The sequence below is a fragment of the Corvus cornix genome, chromosome 1A (genome assembly GCF_000738735.6).
Source record: "Corvus cornix cornix isolate S_Up_H32 chromosome 1A, ASM73873v5, whole genome shotgun sequence".
In the NCBI taxonomy this organism is placed as follows: domain Eukaryota; kingdom Metazoa; phylum Chordata; class Aves; order Passeriformes; family Corvidae; genus Corvus; species Corvus cornix.
This window is the reverse complement of record NC_047057.1, coordinates 23,843,610-23,856,991: the sequence shown is the minus strand read 5'-3', so window position 1 is coordinate 23,856,991 and position 13,382 is coordinate 23,843,610. Positions and strand designations below refer to the sequence as shown.

General features: G+C 39.4%; 1 protein-coding gene across 2 annotated transcripts in view; it reads right to left on the bottom strand.

Annotated features, from left to right (window-relative positions):
• The window catches only part of ASZ1 (ankyrin repeat, SAM and basic leucine zipper domain containing 1), a 38,055-nt gene that overhangs the window by 11,559 nt on the left and 13,114 nt on the right, over window positions 1–13,382 (bottom strand). For both annotated transcript variants that reach the window (XM_039571718.1, XM_039571719.1), the window contains exons 5-9: window positions 8,523–8,634; window positions 8,152–8,286; window positions 5,722–5,834; window positions 2,768–2,843; window positions 2,352–2,408 (exon numbers count right to left, since the gene is read on the bottom strand). In XM_039571718.1, the coding sequence (XP_039427652.1) occupies window positions 2,352–2,408; window positions 2,768–2,843; window positions 5,722–5,834; window positions 8,152–8,286; window positions 8,523–8,634 (493 nt within the window). The remainder of the gene's footprint in view (window positions 1–2,351; window positions 2,409–2,767; window positions 2,844–5,721; window positions 5,835–8,151; window positions 8,287–8,522; window positions 8,635–13,382) is intronic.

Genomic DNA, 13,382 nt, shown 5'->3' with positions numbered 1-13,382 from the left:
TTTCATTATACATTCTCAAATCCAAAACAGGATGACAATTTCTCTTATTCTAAACTAAATAAAATGTCAGAAGAAACCTTTTTAGTCCTAAATGCATCCAGAAGCAAAATTACTTCTGTTGCTACCTTATGAGAAGAATGCTTAAAACAAAACAAAAAATGTGAATGTCATAAGTAGTAGACAAAAACCTCCAAATGTTGAATAGACATGTCCCAGTATATTGAACACATTTTTTCCAGAATGGAACAGTTTATAAGCTTAAGGAATGCAAGGATTTCAGCTTGAAAGACTCATTGTTTAGGCTCTGTTGTAGAATACAGATAAAGATATTTACAGAGAAAATATCTTCCTGATATTGTTTGATGGAAGAAAGCATATCATGTTAATGACAGGATTTCTCCCCAGTTCCCTGGATATAAAGCAGCTTGGCTCAGAGGCATCCGTCAGAGGTCATCATTAATCTTTGTAGTAATAAGATCCAGGCTATTTAAAACAGCTGGCCGTTAGCTGAAAGTCTGCCATCACAGTAAAAACTTTCAACTCTGAAGTTACAAGGAAACAGATTAGATTTGTTCTATCAGCAGCGTGGGGAAAAACCGTTAGCAGAGCTCTAAAACTAGACTGCATCAAGAATTTAGGATAACTTACGAAGTGCTAATAAGCCAAGAGTGGTATGTCATTTTTTAACTTCTCAACTGAAGACTCACTAATTAATTTATGTCCATGCACAAAGGATGACTTATTTTTCAGGAACTGTTTCCTGCTGTCGCAAAGTTAAGAGCCAAAGCAATTCAATTCTTACAGATATTATCTTCCTGTGTAGAAGCAGCTGATCCATGTAGTTATTTCAGTTTGTTCAAAGCTTTGTTTGCTTTTAGAACAGGGAGCCTCAAACAATTTAGAACACCGAAACAGAAGGTATGATTTTGAGCGAAATTACACCTCTTTGGAGAAGGAACCATAAAGCTTAGCCATTTACTGAAGTCCACAATTGTCTCCTCTTTCCCCAATGTTTCCTGGACACAAACAAGCAATGACAACAATACCAAAGCAAGTGATCATTATTAACATACACTCAGACAGATTTACCACTTATTGCAGTCATGACCAACACAGCAGCTCACATAGTAATGAGAAGAAATCCACAAGAATCTCCTTAAAGGACAAAACTACTATCAATAGGAGCTTTAGAGTTCTAAAAATCCCAGGACACCAGGATGCTGTCCAATGACCCTGAGGCTTCAGAAAAGCAGTAATATCAAAACACACTGACATGCCTTATAATATTTTGTCCTAGATGAACTCTTAAAAATCTCTTCATTGACAAAGCTCCCTGTATGAGCACCCCCTGAGAATACAGAATTACTTTTGAGTTCTGTCAGAAAAATTAACTCTACTCAGTTTTAAGACAAAACGTCAAGCAAAACAATCCTTGCTGACATCCACTCTAAAGGAATACAACGTTGGATCCAGCTGCTAGAACACACGCCTTGCTGGTACCAGGATAAGGAGAAAAAAAGCTGACACTAAGGACATGGCTAGCGCCAGTAGCAGGGAGCAGTCTTGAAGCGGCTGTTTTTACGAGGCGTCTTTGGAATCCCAGACCAGAGGTTCCAAAGCTCCCCAGTACAGAGTGCTCAGAAGAATCCCGCAGCCTGAAGTACTTATGTTGTTCCAATGAGACTCCTATAATTGCATTTTATCATAGCATCCTCCTGTAAGCACAAAGTCCTTTCATTTCCCACAGGCAAAATTCCAGCAAAGACTAATGAAAAGCAACCACCAATCTCAGCTGAGAACTGAAGCCTTGCAGTAATGCATCACGTAGTCAAAAGACCAACCTTTGCAAACAGCGAAAGACCAACCTTCCCAGCTGCAGTGAACTGTAAGAAACAAAATCTTCTCTTTTTTCCCTTTTTTTTTTTTTTGGGATACAAACGTGTGTGGGATATGAGATTCTACAATTTAAGCAATTATAATGTAAGACAGCTCTTCTTTCTCCAACAAAAATAACCACCTCACAAAGGAGGACCACACCTATAAGAGTTGTTTAGTATTATCTACTGTTAATTCTAGAACTGACTTCCTTTCAGAGAAATCAGAATTAAAAACTAAAAATGGTAGCAACTAAAATATAAACTGGAACTATTTCCTGCTCCTGATCAATCACTGATCTGTGAAATTACATACTTCAGAATAAGCCTGTCTATATTAACATTAAAATTCAAGAAGTTGCAGAAGATGCTGAAAGAATTCTTGCAAGGTTAGACATTTATAATGAGAAGTTAAGACATTAAAAACATTTTAAAAAGAGGACAAAATTAAATTAAGCTATAAAGTAGTAAGCTGACCTGTATTAAGTCATCTTTTTGCATGGTCAGAAGTTGTCTTAAAGTTATATCTTGTTCCTGTATAAAACAAAGGGGTTTCTGACATCAAAAAAGAACTTCAGAATACAACAGTTTTAACTTGATTTTCTTCCCTGTTTTACTTCAGTTTTCAGGAACAAAACCAGCTACAAAACACCAATATTGAAACAATGAAAGACCCATCTAGTTTAGAAACATCCAGTGTTGTGATTAATGCACATAATCAAAGAATCCAACTTAGTCCATTGCAGTTTAACTACCCATTTCATAAATAAGTTTCTGTTTAAGAAATTTATTTGAATTAATATATTAATAGTGATATAACCTTTTTATTATGCAGTAGGTTTATTTTGCTTTCACTGATTACTTCACAGGTAGCAGATATACCACAAAATTACCTCCAATAATCCTCTAATGTGTTCTAGATCAAGACCATGTAAAAACACTTCCATATCATCAAAAGTCGAATAGGAACTGTAAAGATAATTAATAAGACTGTAGTTAAAAAACAGTGTAAATTTGAAAAAAAAAAAAAAAAAAAAAAAAAAAAGACATCCAGAACAAAATGTTACAGAAGTTACAGAAAAGCTTGGGAGCAACCTGAAGTTGCACACACCTGCTGATGACAGAAGTACCTTATAAGCATACAACTTAAATCTATCAAAAATTTATAGATGTTTTTTCTGTCTAATAAATTGAATTGAACCTAAAGGGGATGACTTTCATACATAAAGGTCATTTTAAGTCACAAAACATTCCAAATGAACCTTAAAGCTGGGTCACAAAAGCCTGAAAAACGTGGAAGTGGGGTTAAGGAAGGTAAGTATTCTTATCAGATAACATTCATATTAATTGGATTCAGCTCCCAACTGGTATCCTTCTGGTTCCATTTAAGCCAAAAAAGGTTATCAAGAAAACAGGACCATCTGTAATTAAAGATAGCAGAAATTACTCCATCAAGAAACTTGTCAGAAGACTACTGTTCAGAAGGTAGACTGAGGAAGTAGTAGTCAACACTGAACTGCAGCTACAGAGTTTAACATTTATAAACAAATATAAAACATCAATTTTGATTCCCTGTTCTACCAAGGGGTTTAAAAGTGTAAGAGGAAAAATAACTAAACAGCTTTCAACAATCAGATGAACTGTAATGAAAAGAATTAAATTGAAGAGCAAATCCAACAAAATCCTGAAAGGACTACTGCATTTGCCTCAATGAATCTTTGGCCAAAATCCCGAGTTATGACATACTTTGCTCTGTCTTGTTTTAGGCCCTGAAATAAAGGTCTGCCTCCTCTTCCCTTCAAAGACTGAAGGAGCATCTTGAGTGCCACCACACAGCATGTACAGGACAGCCAGGGAATCAAGCCCAGTCAGCATGGGTTTAGGAACAACGGGTCCTGCTAGACCAGCCTCCTTTTAAGACTAGGTGACTCACCAAGCAGATGAGGGAAAGGTTGTGGATGTTGTCTATCCGGACTTCAGTAAACCCTCCAATACTGTCTTCTACAGCATTCTCCTGGAGAAGCTGGTAGCTCAGTTAAAACCTGGCTGCATGCCCAGGCCCAGAGAGTGGTGGTGAACAGAGTTACATCCAGATGGTGGCCAGTCATTGGTGGTATTCCCCAGGGCCCAGTGTTGGGGCCAGTCCTGTTTAATAGTTTATCAATGATCTGGATGAGGCGATTGAGGGCACCCTGAGTAAGTCCACACATGACAGTAAGCAAGGTGAGAATGTTGATCTGCTGGAGGGTTAGAAGGCTCTGCAGAGGGATCTGGACAGGCCGGACCAATGGGCTAAGGCCATTTGTATCAGGTTCAACAAGGCAAAGTGTTTGGTGCAGCCCTTGGTCACAACAACCCCATGCAGTGCTACAGGCTGGGGGAAGAGTGTCTGGAAGGGGGCCCAGCAGAAAAGGACCTTGGGGTACTCACTGACAGCTGAACATAAGCCAGCAGTGTGCCCAGGTGGCCAAGAAGGCCAACAGCACCCTGGCTTGGATCAGAAATTGTGTGGCCAGCATGATTAGGGAAGAGATTGTCCCCCTGTACTCAGCACTGGTGAGGCCACACCTCAAGTTCTGTGACCAGTTCTGGGCCCCTCACTACAAGAAAGACACTGAGGGGCTGGAGAGAGTGCCCAGAGAAGGGCAACAGAGATGGCGAAGGGTCTAGAGAGTGAGTCCAGTGAGGATAGGCTGAGGGAGCTGGGGTTCTTTAGCATGGGGAAAAGGAGCCTCAGGGGAGACCTTATCACTCTACAACTGCCTAAAAGGAGGCTGTGACCAGGTGGGGGCTGGTCTCTTCTCCCAGGCAACTAGCAACAGGACGAGAGCTGACACAAGGGAGGTTCAGGTTGGACATCTGGAGGAATTTCTTCACTAAAAGGGCGGTCAAGCATTGGAACAGGCTGCCCAGCCGAGTCACCATCCCTAGAAGTGTTTAAGAAATGACTAGATGTGGCACTTAGTATTAAGTTAGTTGACATGGTAGTGTTCGGTCATGGGTTGGCCTTGATGGAGGTGTTTTCCAACCTAAATGATTCTAGGATTCTAAGAACAGAATCTGGTGAGGCTTTGTCTGAAGTACTCTGAGACTACTTCACTGTGAACCATTACCCTGTCAACTGCCATCAGCCCATCAGCCAGCCTAATGCTACAAAACTAGAGCATTCCAAATCCAGCAGGAGCTGGCTAAGCTGGGTCAACCTGACCAATCAGAACCGACTATGGGCACTGCAAGGTGTCTTTTTAAGATCACACATCTCAAGCTGAAGGATGAAAGTGGATGGTTTGTTGAGGACTTCTTAGCCAAGTTCTTGTACAAAATCATATCCGGGATCTCTGAAGTTGCTGAAGCAGGTGCTGATTTCAGGCACAGGGCACCTTCAAGCCTCAGGGCCAGGGGCACAGTCTGCCAAAACTTCCAGAGCTTAACTGGTGTTCATACTTAATTTTGACACTCCAATTGATTCAGGAAAAAAGAAAAGGGCATAGCCCTTCTTGGTGGCAATGAAGCTGAAAACAGGCATTCAGTGAAAGCATCAACAATTTCATATAAAATGATAATTTGGTATTAATATTTAATATCAAAAGATAACCACAGAACAAGGAGTGTGCAACAGGGAAGCATAAGAACTTAACAGAGCTGAAATGAGCATGCTCTTTGTTTATATTACCAAGGAACTTTGTAATCTTGAAAAATTGATAGTACATTAATATACTTACTGTGGACTCTTGGTAGCACTCCAATCTAGACACATTATGTATTAGAACAACTTAATCATTGATATGAACAAATATAACCTCTTAGGAATGTTTATAAGCTAAAATTACACTATAACTGTATTTACCCAACTCTGTGGTCAGAGACAGCTGTCAGAAATTTGCAGATAGCCTCGTGCTCAACTGTTTTATGGTATCTCCCTTGCAAGTGATTTGCAGCCAAAGAGAGTAAACTAAATATCTGGAAGAGCCAAAATGAATTAATTATTATTAAAACACAAAACGCATAAAAAACATATGGGAATAGCATTACAATCAATTACTACTTACAGGGAGCATGAAACACCTGCCAATTCTCTAAAGCATATATCTATAATGAAAAGTTGAAACTAAACTAAGAGTTTCTCAATTAACCAAATTCTGGCACAACGATGAACTGACACAGAGCACAACAGTGTCTATCATGTGGTCTAAAAAAAAGTCTGCCACTACAGAAAAAGCCAAACATCAACACAGTCATTCACTTTTGCCGCTTGTAGACAAGAGTTCTACATACTCAGTGCAATAAATTCTCTAAAGGGCACAAGGCATATGACTCTTTTCATGTCTTCATTTCCAGTGCACATATAAACATAACACTTACCAATTTACAACTGACAATCTAAGTTAACTATGTCTGACAGACAGGGATTCTTTCAACTGATTAAAGAAGAAGCCTTCTGCTAGGCATCACTATGCAGTACTGATGGATTCCAGACATTGAACTGCCTCTGTGCGGGTTTTGAGATAGTTACAAGAAAATTCAGCAAAAGAAGTAGAACCTCAATAAAGCTAAATGAATGGTGAAACCACTTTGGTGACTAGCCAGTTTTATATACATACACAAGTACGTGGATTGATCCTGGCTGGCAAATAAGCCCCTACTAAGGCCAGCAGGATGGGGGAGAATGAGAAAGGTAAAAGTGAGAAAACTTTTCATGGACTGAGACAATACAATTTGATATGTGAAGGGGAAAAAAAACCAAACCCAAAAACTAAGTGATGCATACGCAGGCACCTACCACCTCCCTACCAGCAGACCAGTGCCCACCCGCTCCCCAATTTTATTGCTGAGCATGATGCTACAGGGCATGGAATACCCCTTGTGTCAGCTGGAATGAGCAGCTGTGCCCCCTCCCAACCTCTTGCTCACTCTCAGCCTACTTGCTAGAGATGGGGAGCAGCATGAGAAACAAAGATGGCCTTGATTCTGCATAAACATTGCTCAGAAATAGCTAAAATCCCAGCGTATTATCAACACTGTTTTTGGTCACAACCCTAAAACACAGCACCATACAGGCTGTTTGGAAGAAAAATAACTCCCAGTCAAATCCTGAATAATACAAAAGAAAAATATTCTCCGTCCCAGAAAGAGTTTCTGCAGACATAGTCTATATGACAGCCCCTTTGGGTTGTCAACAGCCTCAAGAGCAGACCCTGAAGCTGGAAGAAGCTCATGACCATTAAATATCACAATACCATCTGCAAGACTTTGCACCAATTGTGTGAAAGTTAGCACTAAAGGTCAAGAGGCAAGAGCCATCTCTCAAGTGTGACGAGCCTGTATTCCCTCCATGTCAGAGAAAGTCATGTTATAAGATAATATGGCTGCAACCTGCTGAACAAGTTGTTTATCAAAGGCAGAAAGCATTTGTAACCCTTTTCAGTAACCTGAGCTAGCAGATCACTAAGCCTCAGACACAGCTCTTGCTAGTTTCCACTGACAGCTCTGTGCATAGTTATCATTTTTTCTCCTGCCTAGCCCTTGAGTCTGGCAGGGAAAAAAAAAAGAGGCAAGAAAAACAAGCTGTAAATTACAATTCATAAGACTAAATTATACATTTTTGAACAGCCACTGTAAAAAGCCACATCATTGGTAAGAGTAACTCAAAACAAAATACACAGGAATATGGTCTGACTGATTCACCATGTATCATCTGATACAGCAGTAAACATATTTATTTTAGGAGAATACATGTTGTCTTCAATAGCTCTCTACATTGATAATTAGCGGCTGTCCTTTCCATGATCTGATAGCCAATTTACCTTATCTTATACCTTTCTTTGGAGAATAGATTTTGAAAACAGCCAGTACCAACTCCTCTTCTTTTTGGATTTAGTCTTTTCACCTCCAAACTCAATGAGAAACTATACTCTACAAATCAGTTTGATACCTGCATTCTCTCACGTACTTTGGCAGATAGGTAAAAAACAACATGTTTTTCTACTTCTCGTATCAACACTGCAAACACGAATAATCCCTTGTTTTGTATACTCATCTAAAGCCAATGATTCTGAAAGAATAAAAAAAAAGGTTTCCAAAACACTACTATATAGCCTTTACAGCCCTGTGAAAAGCTATAACAGAAAATAGTCTGTTATAAATGTAACAGCACTAGTATTCAACTAGCTGCTATAATGTAGTTATTAAAGTAATACTTCTACAGAAAATTATACAATTAATGAACATATTTTTGAGGCAAAACACAGAATTTGCGTTTCTAAGAGAAATGAAATACCTCTGAATGTTTATTGATTTTTGCTAGATCTGCTGCTGTTTTTTCATCCTTTGTCTGTAGATTTTTGTCAGCTCCAAGCTCAAGCAACTTCAAAATTACACTTCTATGTCCATGCTGTGCTGCCCATATTAATGCCTGCAAAGAACAACCTTGTTTTACCAATTTTACATATGGAGCAAAACCCAATAGTTTCAATCCATAAAACACAGCCCAAACTGGAGACAATTAATGCAAAAGGATCTCAAAGTGGTGTTAAAGCAGAAAATTCTGAGGAATATTTCTCAAAAAGCTGTATTTTGAAACAAGCTAGTGGGTATTTGCTTCTTCAATTTTTTTATCATTAAATACAACACACAAAATAAATCACTTACTGTATATCCATTTTCATCTTGGGCATTTATGTGTGATCCATGAGCGACAAGAAAAGCAACAACCCGAGCATAGCCTTTTCTAGCTGCATACATCAGTGCAGTCATTTGTTTCCTGAAAGAAAAGGTGCCAGGTGAAAAAAAGTATGTCAAAATGTAAAAAGAAAAAAAAAGGTGGCACACTTCTGTTTTCATTTAAAAAAATTGTTTTAAAAGACACAGCCTAAGTGATGCATTCTACATACAGATTAATTTCAATCCAAAGTTTGGAAAAAATATGCAGTTTCATGGAGGGCAAGATATAAATCACAACTGAATACTTAAGAGAAAGAATATTAAAACAACAACTATGTTCATAAATGCAAAATCCTCTCTGGTGGAATCAGTGTAAGCAAAAGAATCGCAGGTCATACAGCTCTTACTGCTGTGCAGAGGCATGATGCAATAGCAGAGACACCTATTACCAACAGTCAGGACCACCCCCACCCCGAGTACACCCAAGAGAAGTCTTCGCCTAAGAATTACATATGCAGATCATACTGAAGATCTTAACTTTTCAAGTACTAAAACTAAACACAATCATAATATTTTTGCCCTTTATCCCATTTTTGTCTTCTGTTCCCAGAAGTTGCACCAGAGAAGGTTCAGATTAGATATCAGAATTTTTTTTTTTCCACTGAACAAGTTGTTAGGCATTTGAAGAGTTGCCCAGGGAGGTGGTAGAGTTACTGTCTCTGGAAGTGCCCAAGAAGGGTCCGGATGTGGCACTTTCGGATACGGTTACAGGTGGTTATGGTGGCGCCAGGTTGATGGTAAGACTACATGATCTTGAAGGTCTCTTCCAATCTTCCTGATTCTATGATTCTGTGAAGGGGATCTGTTGATACCTTCTCTCCGACATAGATTACTGTTTCTTACAGTTGCTGAAGGAGTACTTAGACACCACCCTTCCCATTACTCTCGTTTTTTATATCCCAAAACCATGAGGACAACAGTCTACTGATCTGTCTTAGGGTGATTCATAATGATATCCCATTATCCCATAATCATCTGCGCCCCAAAATGGTTCCTGTATGTTTAAGACCCTGCAGCAGGGGACCTCGTGCGTATGTGCGGAGGTTGCTTTTGTGCAGGAGTTTTTAGAAGCTCTCCAGCAAGGTTTCTCGGGGCTCTTTGCAGGGTGGTATTTGCATCGCTGGCTGCTTGATCTTTGCTCAGGTAATGTTTTTTCTTTCAGGTTTTGGTTTTTTTTTTTTCCCTTGGCTCAGAGAAGAAGCAGTAGTGATCTTTGAGCTACCTTGAGGGTGAATTCTGCAGCTGCCTGTCTGAGAAACTGGGGGAATGAGGGGGGGGGGGGGGGGCATTGCACTGGCAGAAGTGGAGCAGAGCCACCCTGCTCCAGCGCAAGCCGCTGTTGACTATGCCAAGTTGGGGAGGGGATGCACTGAGTGGCTCCAGCCCAGCTGTTTCACCTGCTGTGCCCACTCTGCCATGTCTTGCCATGGGGAAGCTCTTTGCCTGCTGCTGGAATGGCTCTGTGAGGTCCTGCCTTCCAGAGAGGGACCTCATGCCATCTTGTCACTCTGTCCTACAAAGCCAGAAGTCCTCCTGCCAGGCCCATTTTGGGAACGGGTAGTTTCCAGCATTTCAGGTCTCTCTTTGCTCCAGTGGGGCCTGAGGTCTAGCGGTTTGATATCTAGCAGTTACTTACTCTTTTTCCCCATGCCTTTCAGCACTGTTTGTTAATAAACCATTGTTTTTTCACTTTCATCTATTAGTATTAATTTCTTATTGGTGGAAAGGGATTGTTGGAATCCTTAAAGGAAATGACTCATTCCAGAGTGCTCTCCTTTGAATTGTCTCAAACCAAGACATGATCTTACACTTCTAGAGATGTTTACAAGATTAAGCCATTGTGAAATATTACTCAGAAGTTTCTGTTTGCAAAGTATCTTTCCAGATGCCTGACTCATTCTTTGGTGGAATAAGATTGCAGAATTCAGGAAAAAAAAAAAACGTAGTATTGGAGGAGAAAGATTGTGGCGTTTCTGGTTGCTACTAAGCAATCAGATTAAAGCTAAAATATTTTACTACTGTTGTTTAATTAAAATCTACTGTATTTTAAAAAGCAATAGTTTTTCATGAAAAATATTATGTATTGCTTGTAATGTATAGCTCCATGTCAAAAATCTGCTTTCTAAAGATTATTCTATTTTGCTAGGATATACCTGAGGGGAGGACTGCTCTTCCCAATACTGGGTTTCTTAATACTAAGTTCATCGACCACTAGAGGGATCCCAAAACGCGTATGTCTTAAAGCAACTGCCTTAAAATTCCTGCCTCCTTCCAGAGAGCATTGCTAGAACTAAGGCTTTGCACATCTTTCCTTGGTTTTGATCATTCATACAAGGATAATGTTTTGTCTTATGAAAACATAGTTAAAATTGTACTGAATGAAATCCAGTAACATTACAAAGGTCAATTACACAGAGATAAGCAAAATGAAAGGTAACCAGACCTTCAAGACACACAACCAACAAAGTAAAGGAACCTGGTAATGACACAAAAAGACTTACATCAGTCCAGAACTAATTCAGTTCATCAACACTACAAAAGCAGAAGTTCTGGCTGAAAGTGAGGAGACATTCCACCACAGGGCACAGCCAAGCAGCAGAACTGGTTGCACAGAGAAGTTTTTTAGTCTCCATCTTTAGTGGGTTTCTAGACCAGATGGCAACCTAACTCAATTTTACAACAGAGGTAGCTTTAAAGAAGTTGGACTAGAAACCTCCTGGAATCCCTTCTGACCTGAAATACCCTCTGAACCTATGAAGATTACTACAAAAATAGAGAAAAACAATAATCTCTCTCTTCAACTTAATAACTGATATCTGTGTCTCACTATCTCTATATGTCTCCATAGAGATAGCTACACAGAGACATATACAGATATTTGTATTTTAAAGAATGAGCAGAAGCTGATTATATCCTAATAACTTGTAGCAACAGAATTCAAACTTACTTGCCCAAAGTGGACACTCACTCCCACGCTTAGTTCTTTTCAGTGGTAGGTAGCCTTTGATAAACTTCCCAAGTCATCATCTTTGAAGTATTTACATTTGACTGCAAAACCAGTGCAATCATGCCTGATTTCATTTTCACTTCTCCTGCTCTCAACCTTTTTTGTTTTAAATTTTGATACTATTTCACAATTACTTCCTGCTTTTTCAAAGGAAAAATACTAAACAAAAGCCCTGAGGCTACAGAATAGTTTTTTTCTCCAAAGATTATGCTGTAGTTACAGCTGTACAGTACTGCAGGCAAGATATCTGAAATCAAGACAACTCAATGATATTAAAGCCACTGAAAAAACTTCTCCATTTGCAAGTAAAACTCAATAAATACAACATTTAAAAGGTCCATCAATGTGATTGTGCAAGTATGCCATTTTAATGCTTGAGTTTTAATTTCAAAGGCTACAAGCTGTTTCAGGATGGAAACATACAATGCTGCAAAAATTTGCACCTCTACACGTGAGGGGGTGCCCTGAGCCATGCCATGAAAGCAGAGTCCATTTACACGTATGGCCACAAGAGGGAGACGAGAGCATTGGGTAAAACAAACCTTGTTTTCCTAACCCTGCAATGAACCCCCACAACCACAACAGCAAGCTTTAACATGGCAAATCCATTGTTTCCTGCTCAAGCTGAAGAGAAACTAAATGTATTGATACATCTTAGTGCAGTCTAAAAATGTTCATAGAGAGTGTAGTGATAATCATCCAGACAGAAGAACTTAAGAATCCTTTCATTATTTTGAGGAACCGCTGTGTTTCAGCAGTCTGGCTTGCAGATGACCTTCTTGTCCAAACACCGATTATTACGTCCTTTGGTATGGTACAATTCACATGACATTTGTCCATATTGAATATGATACTCAAGTCATAGTCAGTAAATAAATAAAATCTTAAAAGGCATAGAAGCAATTTAGTAATTAAACATCTAATTATGTTTGCTTCCAGCTTTGCAGCACCTACATAAGAAGCAGGGTCTCCTGCAAATGAAGAGAGATTTTTGTTTTTATCTTTAAAATCACAGAAAATTCTGAGTTGGAAGGGACCCACAAGGCTTATAAATTCCAACTCCTGGCCCTGGACATGACAACCCCACGAATCACACCACATGGTTGAGACCATTGTCCAAATGCTTCTTAACCTCTGTCAAACTTGGTGCTATGGCCATTTTCCTGAGAAGCTTGTTCCCATGCCTGACTACCTTCTGGCACAAGACCCTTTTCCTAATATCCAAAGTAAATGTCCTCTAACACAGATTTGTGCTCTAAGTCTCCCTGCTTTTATATTAAGACTGGAGAAAAAGACAAAATCAGAAGCTTTTTCAGTTTTTAGGGCCATCCAAAACTTTGTATGTGACATGTACACAAAGATACAACCAGAAGTTCTTACAGGCTCACTTCACTCTGTGCAAAAAATGGGGCAAAATTTAAATCACAAGAAAACAAGCTAAATAGATTGGCCCTACTACCCTGAAGCCTCCTACCCTGGATAATCGGGAGCCATGACAGAACTGGTAAGAAAGTTTCATCTCCTAGATGGCAAGGTATCTGACTGAAACATGTATTGAGTAGCTGTTACTAAACTGAATCTGTGGTGCAGAATTCATCACACCTGACAAAAAAACATGCTTATGTTTAGGATCATGATCTTAAGCAAGACGAAGTTCACCTTCCTGGAAAATTTCCTAAGAGGAAGGATAGGAGATGTCTCCTATTGGCACAAAGGTTTCTTTCCACTGGGGAGACATCTACAGAAAATTCAGTATTTTCAGCTGGCAATCTTGACAAGTT